Source organism: Phoca vitulina, unplaced genomic scaffold, assembly GCF_004348235.1.
Source record: "Phoca vitulina isolate PV1807 unplaced genomic scaffold, GSC_HSeal_1.0 scaffold14, whole genome shotgun sequence".
NCBI lineage: Eukaryota > Metazoa > Chordata > Mammalia > Carnivora > Phocidae > Phoca > Phoca vitulina.
The window spans coordinates 21,949,346-21,970,630 of NW_022589717.1; the positions used below are offsets into that span (position 1 = coordinate 21,949,346).

Below are 21,285 nucleotides of genomic sequence, written 5' to 3' on the forward strand. Positions count from 1 at the left end.
GATGATTTATTATTTTTTTTTGTAAAATGGCTCCTCATAGAAATTTTGAAAACAGCACCTGCAATATAAAGAAGCAGAAAAGAAAGTTGCATATAATCCCATCACTCCAAGGCAACCACTGTTAACTGCTCTTGCTTGTTTCCTTCTATTTTTTCCAGAACTATTTTTACATAATTGAGATCAATGTTGTATTCTGAATTTTCCACTATGATATATATTTTCCATTATTAAAAACTATCCATCAGACTTGTTTAAATGTCCTGATAACATTTCATTATTTACTTAATGTTCCTTTAATGTTATAATTTTTAATATCTCTATATTAATAATGTTTCGATGGATTTCTTTTCTTCTTCTGTTTTTCTTAAGCGATACAGTTGGACTTGGATCTTTCAGCTGCATCGGAAGCACCTGCAGGGCCCCCATGCCCAGAGTTTCGGATTCAGTCTGGGATGGGGCCAAAGAATTTGCATTTATAACAACTTCAGGTAATGCAGATTGTCCAGGGATCACATTTTGAGTCACTGGAATAGCTGTAATGAACAGAATGCATACAGATTTGCTTCAATAAATTTCTGAAAAACAATGCTTCTTCCTTCCACAGTAAGTTCTGTCTTTGATATTGCAGGGGGAAAAATAGTAATACTTATCTTGGTTAGAAAAAGAAATAGTAATGTCTATTAAAAGGTTCTCTAAAATCCTTACTCACTGGCTTTTGCTACCACATTTGCACTTACTGTGGAATCTTACTTATTCATTTGACCCTGGAGCTACACCACTATACAGCTGGTCTCTTTTTTTCTTTCTTCTTCTTTTTTTTTTTTTTTGTAAGTCACCTGCTCTCATTTAGTTCATTTCCTTTGGTGTTTTCCTTCCTGTGGGAAGTCTCTGACATCTGTCCCACATACTTCTTTATGAATACAAAGGCTCATCTTTTATCTTTTTATTTTTAGCTTTTATGAGTCATTTATTCTTACCCTTTTCATAATTATGATCTTTTCATTCCTTATGTTTTAAAAAGATATTCTAGACTGTAATCCTTTGTGGCCACTTTTTTTTAATCTTATTTTTTTTAACACCTTTAATTATTTTCTGTTTACATTTATATTTAGGTCTGAGCCTAACGTCAAATACTATCAGTACGAGGCTTCTCACTTCATCGGCGCCATCATGTGGTGAAACTGTGTATCACATTGGAAACCCTGCCACATAGAGGAAAACAAGGTACCATTATAGTACGTTTTAGAGAGAGAGAGTCCTGAAATTGGGAGATTCATAAATAGTTGGGGGATTTGAAACAGTAGTGCTATTACTTTAGTTAATGCACAGCAAAATGAGAGCTAGTAAACACCAATGATGAATTATGTGGACACTGTAGTCAGTTACAAGAGCTCAAACCTAGGCTTTCCTACTCATTATGATACGACCTTGGGCACTTTGATTAATCTCCTTGAGTCTCAGTTTCCTCATAAGTATGGGGATACCAGTAGTATCTATCTCACAGGAATGTTGAGAGGAAAAATTACTTTTATGATAATAGCACAATGGCCATCAAATAGCTCAATAATATCAGTTATGATCGACTGCTAAAAAACCATCACATTTGGTTTTTTCTTTATGTTCAAATCTAAAATAGAATGAGTATCAGAAAAGAAGACTTCCCCTGAGATTTTAGAAAATTATGCCAAAATGGTATAACATTATACCAAATGGTATAATTATCTTTAGAATGACCAGAAGTAGCTTGAAGTTAAAAACTGCAAAAGGTAGATACTGAAAGAACATTCAAATAATAGTGCCTTTTTAGAGAAAAGGAAGGAAACTTCTGGTAAGAAAGGTCTTCTAAACTATTCTTACAAAGTGAAATTTGAAAATTATCTGGTTAAATTAACCATAATTGACAGTCAAAATAAATAATTTGGGGGGTAACCTAAAATTCTTTTCAAGGGTGGAAAAAACCTTTTAATATTAAACATGATTTATAGTCCCAAATCCTTCTGAAGGTCTATTAAAGAGAAATGTATACTTTTATAAATTCTTGAAAGAGATACATTTGGATGGCTCCAGATGCTGGGAATTTTTCTATTAGAAAATGAATTTTAATTATTTCCAGAAAAATAGGATGAAAGATATTTAAGATCAGTGAGAATAAAGCATGTGGGGGATTCCCCCCCCTTTTCAAACCATGCACATCCTTAGATAGAATGGATAGTCTTGCCAGGACCAGTCTTACATTCAGTTTCCAAAGTGTAGTTTCCCCAGAGAGTTAGCATTGTTCAATGAATTTTTGTTATGCCATTATGCAAATGTAGTCTATGTTCATTATCTTTCACTTATTAAATTCATCAAAAGCTGTTCTGGAACAGATTTTCTGTTTTGTCAACTACACCCACAGTCTTGTTCCCAGATTTTTCATCAGTATTTTCAGGCTGTGAGGGAAAGAAAGCAAGGAATGGGAATGATCTCATGAATTTTAAATATGCTGAAACTCTGTCCCAGAGCAAGATTCAAGTACATAACAGCCGTCTACAGTTGCTCGCAGTATACCCCAATCTCAGGGCAGTGCCAGCTTAGCGCAGTTGGTTAGAATGTGATCAATTGATCAATCAATCAATTCCTATGTGATTCAACTGGCTGTGGAGAGAAGAAACATGTCTCCGGTATCAACCTGAACTTCTTTGGCCAGCAGTTTAGAAAATCTATGCCTTTGATTACTGAGATTTGGGGATTTTCCAGGAACTTATTATTGACGTCTATTTTAATTTTATTGTGGTCAGGAAACATATTTTGCATGATTTCAATCCTGACAAATCAATCGAGCCTGTTTTATAGCCCAGAATTTGGTCTTTCTTGGTATATGTTCTGTGTGCACAAATAGGGGAGAGAGAGAGATCCATCCACACACATATTCATTTATTTAGGTCTTTCATTTCAGCAATGTTTCAGAGTAGTACAGTTCTTGCATGTCTTTCATTAAATTTATTCCTAGGTATTTATAATGCTATTTTAAATGTTACATTTAAAAATTTATTTTCTAATTGCTGCTCGCTAATATATAGAAATACTGATTTCTGTATTACTGATCTTTTATCCTGAGCTCACTAATTTCAATTATTCATTCTAGTAGATTTCAAAGATTTTCTAAATGGGCAGTTATTAATCTAAAGACAAGTAATTATAGTTTTTAAAAATAACTTTCTATGTAGACGCCTGTGAATAGACAGTTTTATTCTTCCTTTCTAATCTTTACACCTTGTATAATTTTATTTTTGCCTATTGCAATATCTAAGACCTCTGAGACGAAGTTGAATAGAAGTGGTGAGAACAGACATTTTCAGCTTTTTCCTAATCCTAGGATTGAATATTTCACCATCAAGCATGATAGGAGCTATTTGTCTTTCATAGATACTCTTTATAAAATGAAGTCAGTTCTCTTTTATTTCTAGTTTTGTGAATGTTTTCCACATAAGCTGGCAATAAATTGTGTCAAAGGCTTTTTCTAAGTTTATTGAAATGATCATAACATTTTTTTCTCTTTTATTAATATGGTAAGCTACATTGTTTAACTTATTAAATGTTGAGCAAACCTTGCATTCTAGGAAAAATCCCAGTTGGCCATTGTATTTTATCCTTTATTGCTAGGGTCAGTCTGCTAGTATTTTATATAGTATTTTTGCATTTATATTCATGAGTGATTATTGGTCTGTCATCTTCTTCTTCTAATGTCTTTGTCAGATATTTCTATGATGGTTATGTTGTTATTATAAAATTAGTGGGATAGTAGTCTCTCCTCCTCTGTTTTCTCCAAGATTTTATATAAGATTGACAGTATGTATTCTTTAAATGTTGATAAAATTAAGCAGTGAAAGCATCGGGGCCTGAGGTTTTCTTTGCAAAGCGTTCTTTAATTATGAATTCAAGTTCTGTAATAGATGTACAACTACAAAGATTTTCTACTTCTTCTTTAGTCAGTTTTGGTTAAGTTTTGTTTTCCAAAGAATGTATTCATTTCTTCTAAGTTATCAAATTTTATTAAATTTGTAATAGTCTCCTTCTGTGGTTTTAATTAGAATTTTTCAGCCTCAGTACTATTGATATTTGGGGCCAGAAAATTGCCATGGGGAACTCTCCTGCGCAAAGCAGCGTCCCTAGCTTCTACACACTAGACGCTGGTAGCAGTCTCCCCAGGTGCGATGACCAAAAATGTCTCTAGACATTGTCAAATGTTCCCTGGGGACAAAACCCCTCCAGTTGAGAACCAGTGTTTTAATGTCTGTAAGATCTTTAGTGATCTTTCATTCCAGACACTGGTAATTTGTCTCTATTTTTAAATGAGCTCTGTTAAGAGATTTGTAGGGTGTACAAAAGCAGGCTCTGGCCCACATTTGGCCCATGGATCATTTTGCTGACCTTGACTTAGATCATTAATTAACTATTCTTTTTTAATGAAGGAATAAAAGAGCTATACATATTTCCTCTAAGAATACCGTATCTGTATCCCATAAATTTTGAAGGCTGTGTTGTGTTGATGAATATTAGCCAAATAATGGCAATGGAGAGTTATTATCTATGGAGAGAACATATGAGCATTATTGTTATTCCAACATAACTGCTTACAAATGGACTTTGGGTTCTGTGAGAGACAATGAATATTAATATAACTACATAATAAAATTTAGTTACATAAGTACATTCTCCCAAGTAGTTGACACACCGATATAAATTCCTACAATCTGGTAACAATAGTCTTTTTGCTCTTCTAGCTAAGAATAGCCACAGTCTGCAACATTCAGAACGTTTATCAGGACAAGAAAATTATAACAATTTTACTGCACCTTATCGAATATTGATTTGCTGCCACCTGCTGGGAGGCAGAAATGAGTTTCCAGTGTCCTTAAAGGGAAAGAGCGATGACCCTAGAAGTTGTAAAACTTTGCCTATCCCATAAAATGAAACATAATATAGGTACCCTTGCGCCTGAAAGAAATCAATAATTTTATTTTTATTTTATTTTTTCAGAAATCAATAATTTTAGAATAAATTAACTGCAGGTAAAGAAAATATGGTCTGTGTATAAAATTTGGAGTGCCTTCTTTTTCATCTAAGAGAAATTAGATGGGATATTTGCATTTACCATGAAATGATGTACAATAAAGTTCCTTAAAATGGTGAGCTTCTCAAGTACTGATTGTGTATTTGTATAAAGGCAATTAACCTCTTGACTGGGGCTAATGGAGAAATTTAAGAGCTAAGGAACCACTACTGAATGAAGATTAGTAAAAAAATAATATTAAATCTAATAACGATGCTTGTGATGGTCATAATAATAGCCCCCACAAGGATAGCCATGCTGTGATTCCCAGTGCCCAGAGTGGACCCGTGAGCCCAGAGAGCAGAACCAAGAACCACAGATTATTCCTTGGCCTTGAAACTAATAGAGCCTGCCTGATTGGATTTTGAAATTGTCTGGGACTGGTGACTACTTTTTTCCTTCCACCTCTCCCTTTTTGAATGGGAATGGCTACAATTACTCTCCTGTGCCTCCCCTTCCCTTGCATTTTGGGAGCACACATCTCGTTTTCTCATTTCCCAGTCTATAAATGGAAAGGGATTTTGTCCCAGGATGGATTGTACTCAGAGCCTTACCTATAAATAATTTACATGAGGTTTGGGAATTTTGAAATTTAGATGAAATGCTGTGATATGTTGAGAACTGGGGGGATTGAGGGAGGGGGGTGAGATTTTGCATGTGAACAGACATGAATCTTTGGTGCTCGGAGGTTGGACTGTGGTAAGAAGAATGCCTCTCCCATAGATGTTCACACCCTAATTGCCAGAATCTGTGAATGTTATCCTATAAGGATAAAGAGATTTTGCAGATGTGATTAAGGTTAAGAACCTTGATATGGACAGATTATCCTGGATTATCTGGGTTTGCCCAATTTGATCACAGGAAGCCTTAACAGCAGAGAATCTTTGACCAATGTTAATGGCTCTGAAGACAGAAAGGGGCCACAAGCTAAAGAATGTAAGTGGCCTCTAGAAGCAGGAAAGGCAAAGCAACAGAGCCTTCCCTAGAGAGAATTCTGTCCAGAAAGGAATGCAGTCAGCTGATATCTTGATTTTACCCCAGTGAGACCTGTGTTGGACTTCAGACTTACAGAATTATAAGATAATAAATCTGCGTTCTTTTAAACCACTAAGTTTGTGGAATAGAAAACGAATACAAAAACAGCTAGCAGTTACTATGTTCTACATATACTAGCACTACAGCAAGGGCTTCCCAGATGGTAATTCTATTTAAAAAGGAGCTAAAACACCTCTGAAAGCATATTATATAATCTGGCCTTGGCTACCTCTCTGACCTCATCGACTACGACTCTCCCTTTCTTATTATCATTCATTCACTCTGGTCTCCTTGCTATTCTTGAAACATGCCAAGCATGCTGTCCGCTTCTCAGTTCGCACTTCACTTAGGTATCCACAACCCACTCCTTCCCTTCCTTCAGATCTCTGCTCAACTGTCACCTTCTCAGTGAGGTCTTCTTTGTTCACTCTATATAAAGTAGTATTTGCCCAACCTTACCTGGTGTCCCCTAATCTCTAAACCCTAGTTTATTATTCTACATAGCACTTATCATTTGATGGATATTTGCTTGTACTCTGTGTTCTCTCTTGTTCCCCAAATGTAAACTGTGTGTGGGCAGGAACTTTATCTGTACATTACTGATGGCAGCTTTATCTCTAGAACCTAGTACAGTGCCTGGGCACACAGCAGTAAAGAAATATTTGTAGGAATAAACGAACATTTTAAAAACTATTAACAGATTACAAGAATTCGTTAATATTGTTAAAATTCTAATGCAACATACACAGCATAGAGCAGGGGTCATTGGATGATGTACCTGAACATTACTCAGGGAATAGGCCTCAGTGTAGATTCAATATCATGCCTTTAAGAATGAGGTAATTTCTCAGTTTCCTACAGTTCTTAGACATGGCACACCATTTCTCAAGGTCAGATTATAAGAAAACTAGTATATAAATGAACTTTGTATTTTCCTACAAATAAGCATTACCAGTGTATTTTAAAGTAATTGCTAGTTAGGAAGAAAAAAAAAAAAGGAAAACTAGTAACTGCTAGCTATAATTTCTTCCCCAACTTTTAATTTTTAAAAATTTCAAACCTATAGAAGAGTTGAAAGAACATTCATATACTCTTCACCTAGAACCATAATTAACACAGGGCTGTTTTCTCTTTACATACATACTTTTTTTTTTTTGGCCTGAACTATTTGAAAGAAGTTCCCAGACAGATATCATGATCTCTCCCCTAAAGACTTGAACATGCACCTCCTAAGAACAAAAGCATTCTTGTAATAAACACAATTTATCATACCTGAGAAATTTAAGTCAACCATGTATCTAATTTTGCTTCCATGTTCAAATTTCCTCAATTGTCCACAGAATTCTTCTAAAACTTAAAAAATCCACGATCCTATCCAGTTCAGTTGCCCTAACTGCAAACTGGTCCTTTTTTTATTTCTTCTGTGCCTCGACCTTACACTGAAAAGTCCAAATAAATCACATTGTGAATTTATCCGAGTGTTCCTCACAGATTCAGGCTAAATGTTTTTGGCAAGAATGCTACATGGATGTACTTGCAGTAACCTCACAGCAACAGGTATGTGTTTTCCCAGTACTGATGCTGGAAATTTTTTCTATGAAACGTCTATTAACGTTTTGCAATGGACTAACGTTCCATAGAACAGTTTAGGAAACACCTGGATTAAAAAAAAAAAAATGAAATGAACTAAAGTGTTTAACAGTTTGTAGAATAAAAACCAGGTAAGGATTAAAAATCGTTTTTAAATTAACAAATTTTCCTCATTTCCTTAGGTAATGCAAACAGCTTTCATAAAATTTAATACCAAAAAATAAAAAACAAAACACAAACCATTGTACAGATGAATAACTCCAAACTTAAAGAAATGAAGTAACTTCTACCAAGTTTTTATCCTTATTGTATTTACTGCGTTCAGGTGCTGAGACTTGAAACCAGATCTGCTTCCATGTTTTCCACTAGGCCCTCTACTTCACTTAAGACTTATGTTTAGTTTTCCGTAATTGACTATACTTGGGTCAATTACAATTGGGGTAAAAGTGGTCTTTTAGTCTGAATACTAATGAAGACAGTAATGAAAACCAACAGTTCATTATTTTTTATTGTTCTATGTCCAACAAGAACGAACCCATACCAAGTACTTGAGGAAGGCCTAACCCCTCACAAATGCATTCAAGTATGCATATCATGGGGGGGGGGTTGGCATATCAGATTGTGGTCTTGGCTCCGGATACTGATTATAATATAGACCCCAGTTAGGACCATTTCTATTTGTCATAATTTGATCCTTGCTATTTAATGCCTATTGGTGCTGTCTTTATTACATCATAGCATACATTTGGGAGACTTCAGTTTTCCCTAAAAATCCTAGAACTCAGGTCAAACTTAGGTTTTACTACTTATTATATAATCCAACAGGTTTTCAAAAAATTAATTATCATTATCATTCCAGCCCCGCAGTGAGGTAGCAAATATAAAGCATGTTCGTTTTCATCTCCATTTCAACCGGGAGCCTTTCCCCCTCGGTGAGTTTCCGAGGGCAGTCGCGGGTCCTTACTTTTGGTACAAGTAATGTTAATACGAATGGTAACTTTTAAGAGAAAAAAAACCTATGCCATGGCTTAAACACTTGAGGTCTATTTCGATTGAGCATTTATTCCAATAGGCTGGAAATGGCTTTCCGGAGTTTTGGGGTCTTCCTGCTGTTACCGTTTGTCAAACATCCCACGTCTCACCCTCTACCCCACACTCGAAGCTTCTGGGATTGGAAAAAAGGGGTCTGCGATTGCGGCCCGCCGATGCCGCGGGGCCCCGGGGCTGCACTCTGGCTCCGTCTCCCGGACTTCTCAACGCGCCAAGGCCGGGAGGGTATGAATGTTACCCTCGAGCTCTGGAGGTGGATGACCGAATAAGGACCCGGAGAAAAGCTACCCGAAAGCCATAAACTACCTTCCCCCGCTTCACTTCCCGACAGCTTCCCGGCGCCCCACCGACTTCCCACCCCCGACGCAGGCCCGCAGGCCTTCACGCACACGCGTCCCCCACACACGCCGGAATTCCGCGGCCACGTCCGCCGAGACCCTAGCCCCGCCCAACGCCTCCGTCCGGCCCCCGGGCGCCCCTGGGCTTCTCGCGTCCAGCAGTGAGCCCTGCGCCTGCGCGCCGCGGCCAGCGCGGGGCGGGGCGAACCCTGTCCGGCGGAAGGGGCGGGCTGCACTTCCTTGTCGTCCGGTGGGTGAGTGTGGGGCGGGGGTTGCGCGCGGCGTCCGGAGCCGGAGTTGGGCTCCCGCCTCGGGCTGCTGGTGGGGGCCCACCCCGGTGTCGGGGGCGCCCCCTGGAGGATTTGGGGTGGGGGAAGGAAAGGAGAATATTGTTGAATTGGGTGATACTGGGAATGCGGGATATGTGCTGACTGGCAGGCGTCGGCAAAATGGGTTCAGAGGGAAGTTTCGTTGTTTTTTTCCTTAAAAAGGAAATGCTCTGTAAGCAGTGTTTTAAAATTTACATCAGTCTAGGCAGGATTGTGAGCTTACCGTTGTACCACAGTAAGGAGGTTTTGGTAAGGTTGCTGGTCCCTTGCCGCTGCCAAACCTGGCGAATGGTTAACCAGAGAATGGATCAGAGAAGGGCACGATAGCTTCTCCGCAAGAGTGAAATTAAAACTCCTCTTTTATGGAATAAAATCCAGGATATAAAAGTAGGGTTCAAACTGAAAGTCACAAGGAGTATCTAGGCTTTGTCAAATACTCTGGAGAGGCGTGGACTAAGTCCTTTCCGGCAGACGTACTGTATTCAAATGATTTATATTTCTCATTAGCAAATGAAAGACCACCTAAGCAAAAATGGCATAAAATTTCTTCTTTTATTACCTTTCTTAAGAGCTGTGCCCAAATACATATACTCTGGAAAACAAATAGATTACTATAGCTTTTCCAAGTTGGTAGGAAACCACGTTTCCCGAAAGCCTGTGCAGATTCTTAATCATTTTGGGATCATCTACAATGTCCAAAATACTCTTTTATTGGTAAACACTTAATATCGTTTTGTGTTCAGGGTAATAAGAATTTTAAAAAGGGAACAACTCAGTTATTTTAAGGGCTGTATTCTGTTAGAGGCAAAACAGGTATGAAACATTATATAATCATAAGAAATGTAAATCTCAACTTGAGATATTTGATGATGTCCAAAGAAAACCTGTATTTGGCATGGAAAGGGCTGGTGAGTGCTTGAAACATTTGCCCCTTAGCTGCCTGTTGCCATGTGGGCATGTGGGTCCCTCATATGCAGATTGTACACAGGGCTCCCTAAGACCAGTTTGGATTTGAACTTGAGTGTTAGCAATGGGCATGAATGAAAATGTTTAACCGTGATGAAATTTAGAAAAATAGAGATTTTCCAAACAGATTTAGAATCCTAAAAGTGGAAATGGGGAGATCTGAGTCTTAACTGGAAAAGTGATAAAAGGTAAAGTGGACAGAGAACCATAGGATATTCCCTGCATGAGTTCAGTATGTATTCGATGTTACTCTTATATAACAATGACCTATTTAAAGGTTGCTTTTTTAAAAAGTCATTCTGCTCTACCAAAATTTCCTGAGATTATTGGAAAAGGACAATGTAAAACCCTCTGTGGGGTATGGTGGGAGATGGTAAACAGATTAATGGCATCTGACAGTTTATCTTCAAATCAAAAATGATTAGCATTGAGAAATGGAAACACATGGCGTAATACTGCCCTGCCTGTATGAACTGTGCTGTGCTGCAGACACTGACCTAATGTATTGATTTTGGAAATCCTATATGCTTTTTCTTGCCAGAGTAGTTATTGAAATTGAGAATATTCATTGGATCAATTTCAAGACAAATATCCCAAGTCAGACTGGCTGCTGCTGAGCAAATTTTTAATGAAGGAAAACATCCACATATTGAAATAAGACTTTAAAAAGAAAGTCCTTAAAATAAATATATATTTACTGTAAATATCTAGAAAAATATATGTTTCCAAACATTGATTAATTGAGTAATCAGCATAATGGAGTTATTGACCCATGTACAATTATAGTATACGTTAATTTATTCTGTGAGCAATAAACTATGCTGTTTATTGATAACTAAGATAACTCATAGTCTAGGCAAGACTAACAACTTAAAACAATGTGACCAACATTATAATAGAGGGATGTGACCTATACATGATGACAAGAAAGGAGTGACAACGGAAAGGGCATGGAAAGGGGGAGTGGAGAACTGTTCTAGAGGAGACACTTGAGTTGATTCTTGAAGGCTGAAGAGGAATTTGTGAGATGATTAAAGGAAAGAAGGACGTTCTAATCAGAAGGAACCTTGTGGACAATGGCCAAAGTGTGTGGTTTTTCTGGGACCTGTGTGCAAATCAGAATAGTTATAGCAGTGTGGTAAAAGTGAAGGAGGGGAATGAATTAAGTTGGAGAGGTAGATAAGAGCACTCCTAAAGAGTATGTAATATTTTTGTAGTAACTGTCTTAGCTGGATTGTAGACTTTACAATGTTAAGGACCTATGTTGGACCCATATACCAATGTATAGCACAGTACCTAGCGTTCAGTAGGTTCTCAATAAATAGCTGCTGAGTAAATGAATGGCTGAATTAAAGAAAAACTATTTAATTAATTTATGTATGTATGTATGTATTTTACAAATAAGGCAGAGGGAACTTTTTATGTATTTTAAGCAGATGAGTAAAATAGATTTACATTTTATGATGATAAGTGGTAATATGGAAGATGAATTAATAATGGTCATAGAGGTATCTAGAGTAGATCAGCATTTTTCAAACCTAGGATTGTGCCTGTGGTAGTTTGCAATCTGCATTAAAGAAAAACAATAGAAAAGATAATATTAGAGTGTATCACATGTACTAGCAGTAAGAAGTGTTTTGTGAAACTTTTGTTTGAGTTATATTCCTACATGTAGACTAATGTAAGTGCATTTCTTCCTATGGACATTGATCAGAGCTTGAAAGCCATTATAGTAGAGAAATGTGGGAAGGAGGGTGGGGAAGAGGGGATGGATATTAAGGAGATATTGGAGGGGCGCCTGGGTGACTCGGTGGGTTAAACCTCTGACATTTGATTTCGGCTCAGGTCATGATCTCAGGGTGGTAAGATAGAGCCCCATTTCGGGCACCATGCTGGGCATAGAGCCTGCTTAAGATTCTCGCCCTCTGCCTCTGCACCCCCGCCCCCCACAGACACACCCGGGCGCATGCTCTCTCTCAAAAAAAAAAGGAATTTAAAAAGAGATTGGAGGAAAACAAATGTGAATCTTAAAATGCTGCTGTCCATAGGAACCTTTTTGCCTGAAAGGGGGGTTCACTTACCTATTTATTTTAGTATTTTTGCCCACTTGATATTTTTCATTGTATATTAATAAATTAACATTCTGGTTTATTAAGAATGGCAGTGCTTTGAGGGCTCTTACTGAATGTTGTAAATGCTAGAAATTTCTCTTGTATTCTGGTAGTACTCAACTTAAAATTGTAGGATGAGACCTCCGTGATTCTCAGGAATCATTAAAATTCATTGAAACAGTTTGATTATTGGCTAAGTTTTAAAATTTCTTTCCATAAGAAAGCAGGAAAAGATGCTTAGTTACACAAGCAGATGGGAAGTCTTTCTCCCTACCTCCATGATTTTGCCACTCTAGTAGTCTGTTCTGCCAGTGACATGTTATAAGGGTAGAGAGTTGTTCATAAAGGATGAGTTACATTGGTTTAAAAGAAATTATGGACTTCTTTTTTTTTTTTAAGATTTTTATTTATTTATATGAGAGAGAGAGAAGCAGCATGAGAGGGGAGAGGGTCAGAGGGAGAAGCAGGCTCCCCACTGAGCCGGGAGCCCGATGCAGGACTCGATCCCAGGACTCCCGGACCATAACCTGAGCCCAAGGCAGTCGCCCAACCAACTGAGCCACCCAGGCGCCCAGAAATTATGGACTTCTTTAAAATCTGGTTGAGGTTAAATTAATCAGTTTAAGTGTGTTGTGCTCTTAATTATCAGGTGTGAATTATTCTCTGTGGAGTGAAAAACATTTAAAAATTGTAGAAATTTGGTCTGTTCTGTCACCTTATACACTATTGGGATGGCCTACTGATAAGGTTTGCACAGAAAATGTAAACCAATTTCTCATTTTGGCCTAAGCAAAAAAGAAAAAAAAATGAAGATAAACAGCTTGCCATAATCATTCCATATTTAAATGTAAAGGGTTATTTCGTATTCCCTTGGTGTGACATGATACCACGTCTCTTCATATACATCTGGATTTTTAAAATCCGTCCTTTTTCCCAAGTTCTGCCACTAGTTGTGAGGCCTTGGTCAATCAGTGTAACTTTACTGAGCCTCACCTGTAAAATAGAATCCTGTGTACTGTTGTGAGGCTTAGCTGAAGAAGTGTATGCAGAAATGCCTCACACATAATAAACGGTCAGTGAAAGGTAGCAGCTGCTGTTCTGCCATCACATGGTCCAGAAGGGTTGGGGCCACCCAGGAAGTCAGCCCCCATGGAGAGATTTGAAGGGGTAAAAACCTTGAATTATGTACATCTGGGTAGCCTTTTGGTTTTGGCAGAAGAATGGGGGAAAATGATAGCATCCTTTTCCTGGCTCTTTGTTTTCACTTAAAGGCCTTTTAAGATTTGTATTGGCATCAAAGGATAGAGAACTTCACAATCCCAAATTGTGATAAACCCTGCAATATAAACCATAAGCTTGTCAGGTTGTTGGCATGGATTTTCTGGGAAAGACTTTGATTAAATTGTTGTAAGAAATAACTAAATGTTAGAGCAACCTGTGTACTATTTATTAGACAAGTTTTATTCATCTCATTTATTTAGGGAATATTGTTTGCTTGCATTATTATCAGTGGACATATTTTCGTCTAGTAAAGCTCTTGTTACTGGGTTTTGATTCCTTACAAACTTATCTGTTTTTCTGTTTGGGAACATTAGTTAGATGTCAAAGTTGCCTTGATTCAAAACAGGGAACTTAGAAGGTAGAATGCTTTTAGTAAAGATTCTCAGATGACACAGGTTAAGGACGTTACTCAAACTTTCCTTTCTAGTATATTAGATCAACATAAAGTAGAGAACCCACTCATGAACCTTAAAAAAATTTAACAGGTTACCATGTGCCTAATACTGTACTGGATTCTGAGGAAACTAAGAATAAGAGATTGTCTCTCCTCTGGGAGGATCATCAACTGGGCTCAGGGAGGAGAATTGGTGAGTAGAGATCTGTAAATAGATGAATTAGAAAACAAGATGAATAAAAGGCTGTGGAGCTTTGCAGATGGAACAGTTGACTGCCTGAGAAAGGTAGTGAAGATGTGTCCTAGAAGAGGTGATATTTGAACTGAGTAGGACTTTGTCAGGCAAAAAAGTGGAAGATAAGCATTCTAGACACCTAATTTTTATTAAGCATATAGATTTTTTTTTTTAAGGATTTTATTTAGTCTTTGACAGAGAGAGCTTGCACAAGTAGGCAGAGTGGTAGGAAGAGGGAGAGGGAGAAGCAGCAGGGAGCCTGGTGTGGGACTTGATCCCAGGACCCCGGGATCATGACCTGAGCCGAAGGCAGATGCTTAACCCACTGAGCCACACAGGCGCCCTTAGACTTTTTTTTTTTTTAAAGCTTCCGTGCTCAAAATGATTACTAGCCCGTGTGTATCACATCATTTCAGAGTACTACTGAACTTCATATCTTAATGTGATGATTCTGATAGAATGTCTGTGCATAGAAGCATAGCTAAAATATGATTATCACTTATTTCACCTTGTACATAATTCTTTTTACTAGGTTTTTAAGTATATATGCTAATTTTATGTTTAATTTAGAAATTGACATAAATATACATTGAATGTAATGCTGATGGTCATAGTAACTGTTTGATTCATCAAGTTTGATTGCCACATTATGAAGAAATCTCAATGCAGAAGGAAGCAAGTTACAGGTTATAGATACAGTCAGAGGTAAAAAGTTAATCATGAGAAGTTATTAGACATTTCTTATTAAAAGTATACAAATTCTATGTTTTATCTTTAAAAAAGATTTTTTTGCCATAGCAACTGTATTAGTTTTCTTCTGCTACTGTAACAAATAACCACAAACTTAATGGCTTAAAACAACACAGATTTATCATCTTACAGTTCTGTAGGTCAGAAGTCTGACATGGGTTTTACAGGGCTAAAATCAAGGCATTGGTAGCCCTTTGTTCCATCCTAGAGGTTCAGCAAGGGTGGGCTGAGTCCTCATCACATAACATCATTTCGCTCTTCCACCTCCCTCTTTCTTTAAAGGACTTTGGTGTTATATTGGGTCCACCTGGATAATCCAGGATAATTGTTTTATCTTAAGGTCAGCTGATTAGCAACCTTAATTCCATCTGCAACTTTAATTCCCCTTTGCCATTTAACGTAACATATTCATAGGTTCCAGGCATTAAGACATGGACGTCTTTGGGGCGGGGGGGGGGGGGGGGCGGCGGCATTATTCTGCCTACAACAGAAAAATATGGTTAGCCAAAAAACAACATATAAGCACTGTAATACCACTTACCTATAGACGAAGTTAACATTTTGCCATGTGTATTTCTGTGTGTGTGTGTGTGTGTGTGTGTGTGTGTAAAATTTTACGAAAAATGGTAAAACACCTCTTTATCTCCAGCCACTCTTCTGCTAATCTCATTTGGTCTCATAGATTTAATTAACACCTAAATACTTAATGATTCTCAAATTTACACGGAAGCTCTGACCTTTTCCTTATGCTAGTAATGCAACTGCCCACTCAGGATCCCACCTGGATATTTGGTAGGCATCTCAAACTTAAGGTATCGGAAACTAAACATGCCTGATCTTACCTGAAACTTGACCTCCTGCAGTCTTCCTCAGCTCATTAAAGGGCAGCTCCATCTTTGCTGTGGCTCAGGGTAAAACCTGTGCTAAATCCTGGCTGTTCTCTTTCTCTTCATCCCACATCTCATTTATTAGCAGGTCCTTTAGAATTCATCCAGAATCTGATTTAACACCATCCCCATGTGGTCCATGTCCTCATCAGTTTTCATGTGCATTATTGCAGTAATCTCTTAGCTGGTCTTCCCATTTCTGTTCTTGCATCCCCATCAGATCCTTTTAGAACAGAAGTCAAATCAGGTTCTTCTTGGTCCTACTGCTTCCCTTCTCATTCACAGTCAAAAGTTCTTCAGTCATATCTATGGCTGTATATCTGACCCCCTCTTTAACCTTCTCTCTTTTACTTTTTCTCTTGCTTATTCACATCTAGCCACACTGGCCTCCTTATTTATACATCTATAGTCTGTCTTCCCTTACTAGAATGTTGGCTTTATGAGGTCAAGAACTTTGTTCTATTTTGATCATTGTTGTATCCCCAGTGCTAGACTGTTGCATGACCCATGGTAAATGGTCAAATCTTTGTTGAATGAATGCTTTATAATTTTGTTTCTCTCTCTCTCAGCATATTACTTTCTCTTTTTTGATCATAGCTTTGTTGGGTAACAAGAGGTAGTCATGGTAAGATTTAATTAAAGGGCATATTTTAGATAGTTATAATTTTTTCTTAGACTACATAGATAGCATCTCTCCTATGGAAGGATAGGACTAGGTTTGGTAGTAAGAATGTTCTGTATCCTTGTCAGCATTTCCTCTTTCTCTGGTCTTTGGCTCTTCCTAATGCCATCACTATCGCTGCACACTTTTTTTTTTTTAATTTTAAAAAGGTATTTATTTTAGAGAGAGAGAGAGAGAGAGTTGGGGGAGGGGCAGAGGGAGAAAATCTCAAGCAAACTCCCCACTGAGCTTGATCCCATGACTCATGAGATCATGATCTGAGCCGAAACCAAGAATCAGACATTTAACCTACTGAGCCACCCAGACACCCTCACCGCACACTTCTTAAAAATGCTTTTTACTTGCCTTGGAAGGGGCAGGGTTACTAATACCTCTTTACCTTTTAGCCAAAGGACTTCTTCTTGATCCTGAAATAATTTATTAAGAAAAAATGCCATAGAGAGTCAAAAGACCTGAGTTTGAGTCCTGGCCCTCCCATTGGCTATGACATTAGTCACCTAACTCACTCTTGTTTTCCCTCCCTTGTTACATGAGAATAAAGAATAATAATAATGTCATCATAAAATTGGGAGAGTAAAGTGAGATGAAGTATTTGGAAATGGTTTACAAACTCTTGAGTGACAGGCTGGTGGGAAATGAAATTAGGTTCAGATCAGCAGCCTTTTTTTGTGTTTTTTCAAGAATTGTAACGTGCCAGCCTCCATCGTGAGCTTTGAGGATTCTGATGTGGACAACAAGGTCTTGAATGTGACTTCTCTTTCCCTTAATGCCCTGCCTAAGTCCAGGTGCTCATCATCTCTTTTGGGTCTTTGCTAGGGTTTTCTAAGCTGGGCTTTACATTACCAGGGTCTGATTCCTCTTGACTTCTCACCACTGCTCCTAGTGTTATCTCCCTAAAAACCCAAGTTGATTATGTCACTAATCTCTGTAAAGATCTCTGTCATTTCTCCACTGCCAACAAGGAGCCTCAGTTTACATCCTGATCCAGCTTCATTTCCTATCACTAGTTCCCTGTAGACACCAGGCTTCTGTCTCACTCAATTGCTCAGTCTTCTCTGATATGGCAGGGAAGAGACCAGCTGTGACTCTGTACATTTAAGTCCTCAGCCTGGAAGGCCTGCCTCCTCCAGTTTTGTTTTTTTGTATCCTTTCGGACCCAGCCTTGACACTGACCCCTCCATGACTTGAACCTTCTACTCCCCAAGGAGAGTTAGTTTCTATAATTTTGTCTGTTCCCACAGCACTTTGTGGTTTTTTTTGGACATGGTGTTTATTATTCTGTGGGCTTTTGAAGTGCTGGGATTATGTCATTTAGGGTAATACAATGTGACAGTCCACCTAAGAAGGTATAGTGGATGGAGTGATGGCCTTCAAAAAGATATACCCATGTCCTAATCCCTGGAACTTGTGAATGTGACTTTTATTTGGAAAAAGGGGTTTTTGCAGATGACAGATGCCATTAAGTTAAGGATCTTTTTTTTTTTTTAAGAGACACAGTGTGTGAGCGGGGTGGCGAGGGCGGGGGCAGAAGGAGAGGAGGGAGGATCTTAGGCTTCACGTCCAGCGCGGAGCCCAACTGGGGGCTCAGTCTCACGACCCTGAGGTCATGACCTGAGCCAAAACCAAGAGTCAGACGCTTAACCTGACTGAGCCACCCAGGCACCCCTAAGTTAAAGAGCTTGAGATGAGGTCATCTTGGATTATCTGAGTGGAGCCAGTTCAGTGCCAAATCTCCACACAGAGGAGAGACACAAAGAGAAGAGAAGGCCATGGACAGCCAGAGGCAGAGATGGCACTTGTGTAGCACCCACAGCCACCAGGAGCTGGGGGAACAGGGGACAGGCTTCCCCTGGAGGCTTCAGAGGGGGCGCAGGCCTGCTGACACTGGGATTGCTGACTTCCAGCCTCCAGAACAGGGAGAGAATAAATCTGTTGTTTTAAGCCCCCCAGTTTGTCGTAATTTGTCACAGCAGCCCTAGGAAACTAATACAGAAGGTCATAGTAGAATGACTGGAACATAGTAAACATCATTGTCATCACCAACAGTAACACTGTCATCACTGCGATTCTTAAACCTAGGATGGGACCTGAAGAGCGGTATGTGCTCAGAAAATAGTGACTGGTTGAGTAAAAATACAGTTCTTCCCCATGAGCTTCCAGTGTGTTGTAACGGCCATGGTATTGTCGAGAAGTGTGCTTAAAGAGAGCTTCCAAAATAGATCCCCTTTTAACTGTTGTTTTAAATGTCTTTTTGTATGTCTGTGTGAAGGGTGGTAGTGGATGTTTTAAATTGTTTTTTTTTAGAACCATTTTTACACGGTTTTCCATAAATTTTCCTTTTAGAATAAGACGAATTTTGTCAAAATAGAAGTCATAATGCCCCGTTCCCCCCAAAACAGAAAATGAGCAGTTATAGTTCTAACAATAAAAAAAAAACTTAAAATATGTCTTCTTTTTTCCTATTAGAATGTTATTTAGTAAACTTAATTTCATGCTGATTGGCCTTGAAATACAATGTAGAGAGGTACTTCGGAGCAATAAAGTAATTTATTTCATTCTGCTATGAGGTAGTTGAAAACCAAAATTTTCAAATAATCATAAAGCCAAATTTGGTAGGCCATATGTATCATTTGTATGTAAATTTTGGTTTGCCACTGGAAGCTAGGTCTATGACCTAATTTTTACTAATGTTTTATAAATTAGTATAATAATAAAAGCTAATGTTTATTGAGCTCTCACTCTATGCTAGGCACTGTTCCAGGCTTTTTACATGAGGCTCTTTACATGAATTAACTGAATTCGTTCTCACAGCCATCCTATTCTCTTTACCTCTCCTCTTAACTCAAGACGATGCTGAGGCACGGAGTGGTCAATATCACGATAGCTGACGTGACAGAGACTCAGAGTGGCCATGGCTCATACCCTCTGTACTTTCCTGATTCTCCATGTTGCTGTGTCAGCTTTCATTGTTGAATACAATTTGAAATGGAGATTATCAGTAAATCTAAGTAAAGCATCCTCATCTAATTCCATAGTGGTTCAGACTTCAGTGTGCTTATTTACCCACAGAGATTCTGATGCGTGGGGCTGGGAATATGCATTTTTAGTAAGTACAGGCAGTTTGGGTCCTACTTGGAAATACATTGATCTAGTTACCATACAAACCTCACAGTTCATTTCACACGAAGGCCCAGGGTGGTGGCGTTGGTGGTGGTGGTGATGGTAATGGTGTGCTTATGTTAGGCCATTCTTTACATATATCTATGTTCCAGGGTGAGCCCATTGAATACATACATTTATCTAAACTTATGCCTCAAGTGCCTGCACTATTAATCACATTTTTTTTTTTTTTTTTGGTAGAGAAAGAATAAAAGGCTAGCATCAGAAGTTTGTTTTTTTGTTTTGTTTTGTTTTGTTTTTTACCTTTTGAATGAGCCTCAAAATAAGGTCTGTTTGATCTGAGGAAATTGTAGTCTGTAGACAGAAGAAAATAAACATGACATAAAATTTCTACCCTAACAGGGTTTTTGTATATTTATTTTTTGTTTAGAAGAAAATTTTATTTTATTTATTTAAAGATTTTATTTATTTGACAGAGAGAGACACAGCAAGAGAGGGAGCACAAGCAGGGGGAGTGGGAGAGGGAGAAGCAGGCTTCCCGCCCAGCAGGGAGCCTGATGCGATGCAGGGCTCGATCCCAGGATCCTGGGATCATGACCTGAGCCGAAGGCAGACGCTTAACGACTGAGCCACCCAGGCGCCCCTGGAAGAAAATTTTAATGTACATTCTATTTTACAGTAGAGCAATAATCCATCATTTGGGCTACTCTGAATATTAACTGTAGGCAAGGGGGGATCTTCTCTCTTAGGTTTGGTAAGAAACTTTCACCCATTTGTACTGCCAAGAAGCCTGATTATGTGTGTTTTAGAATATAGGGAAAACACTAAGCTTGCAGTTTTACTAACTTCAGTATCTTAATTGTATATTGAACTGGCAAAAATACGTTTTTCTTTCTTCTAGGGAGTCACAAATCACATTGAGCCAAGAAGCAACCTGTGTTTTCTGCAGTTACAAACAAAATGAATATTCCCATGCTACTGCAACATTCTCACCGGCGTTTCCTAAAAGGCCTTTTAAGAACACCTTTCCGTCGTTACCACTTCATCTTTCACTCAAGTACTCATCTCGGATCAGGAATCCCTTGTGCTCGGCCATTTAATTCTCTTGGACTCCATTGTACAAAATGGATGTTGTTGTCAAATGGTTTAAAGAGAAAATTATGTGTACAAACAACCTTAAAGGAACACACAGAAGAACTTTCTGATAAAGAACAAAGATTTGTGGATAAACTTTATACCGGTTTAATCCAAGGGCACAGGGCCTGCTTAGCAGAGGCCATAACTCTTATAGAATCAACACACAAGAGGAAAAAAGAGTTAGCCCAGGTGCTTCTTCAGAAAGTATTAGTCTACCACAGAGAACAAGAACAAATAAATAAAGGAAAACCACTAGCATTTCGAGTGGGTCAGTCTTTTTTTTTTTTT

The 21,285-nt window shown here is 38.4% G+C and overlaps 1 protein-coding gene across 3 annotated transcripts in view; it reads left to right on the plus strand.

The window, feature by feature from the left end:
* The first annotated feature begins 9,275 nt into the window (after positions 1 to 9,275).
* Positions 9,276 to 21,285, plus strand: part of MMAA (metabolism of cobalamin associated A) — a 22,764-nt gene continuing 10,754 nt past the window's right edge. The window contains exons 1-2 of one of the 3 annotated variants that reach the window (XM_032412932.1): positions 9,276 to 9,359; positions 20,762 to 21,265. In XM_032412932.1, the coding sequence (XP_032268823.1) occupies positions 20,821 to 21,265 (445 nt within the window). In that variant the 5' untranslated portion in view covers positions 9,276 to 9,359; positions 20,762 to 20,820. Of the gene's footprint in view, positions 9,360 to 13,165; positions 14,380 to 20,761; positions 21,266 to 21,285 lie in introns of those variants that run through there. The other 2 variants (XM_032412935.1, XM_032412934.1) reach the window with 2 other exon arrangements.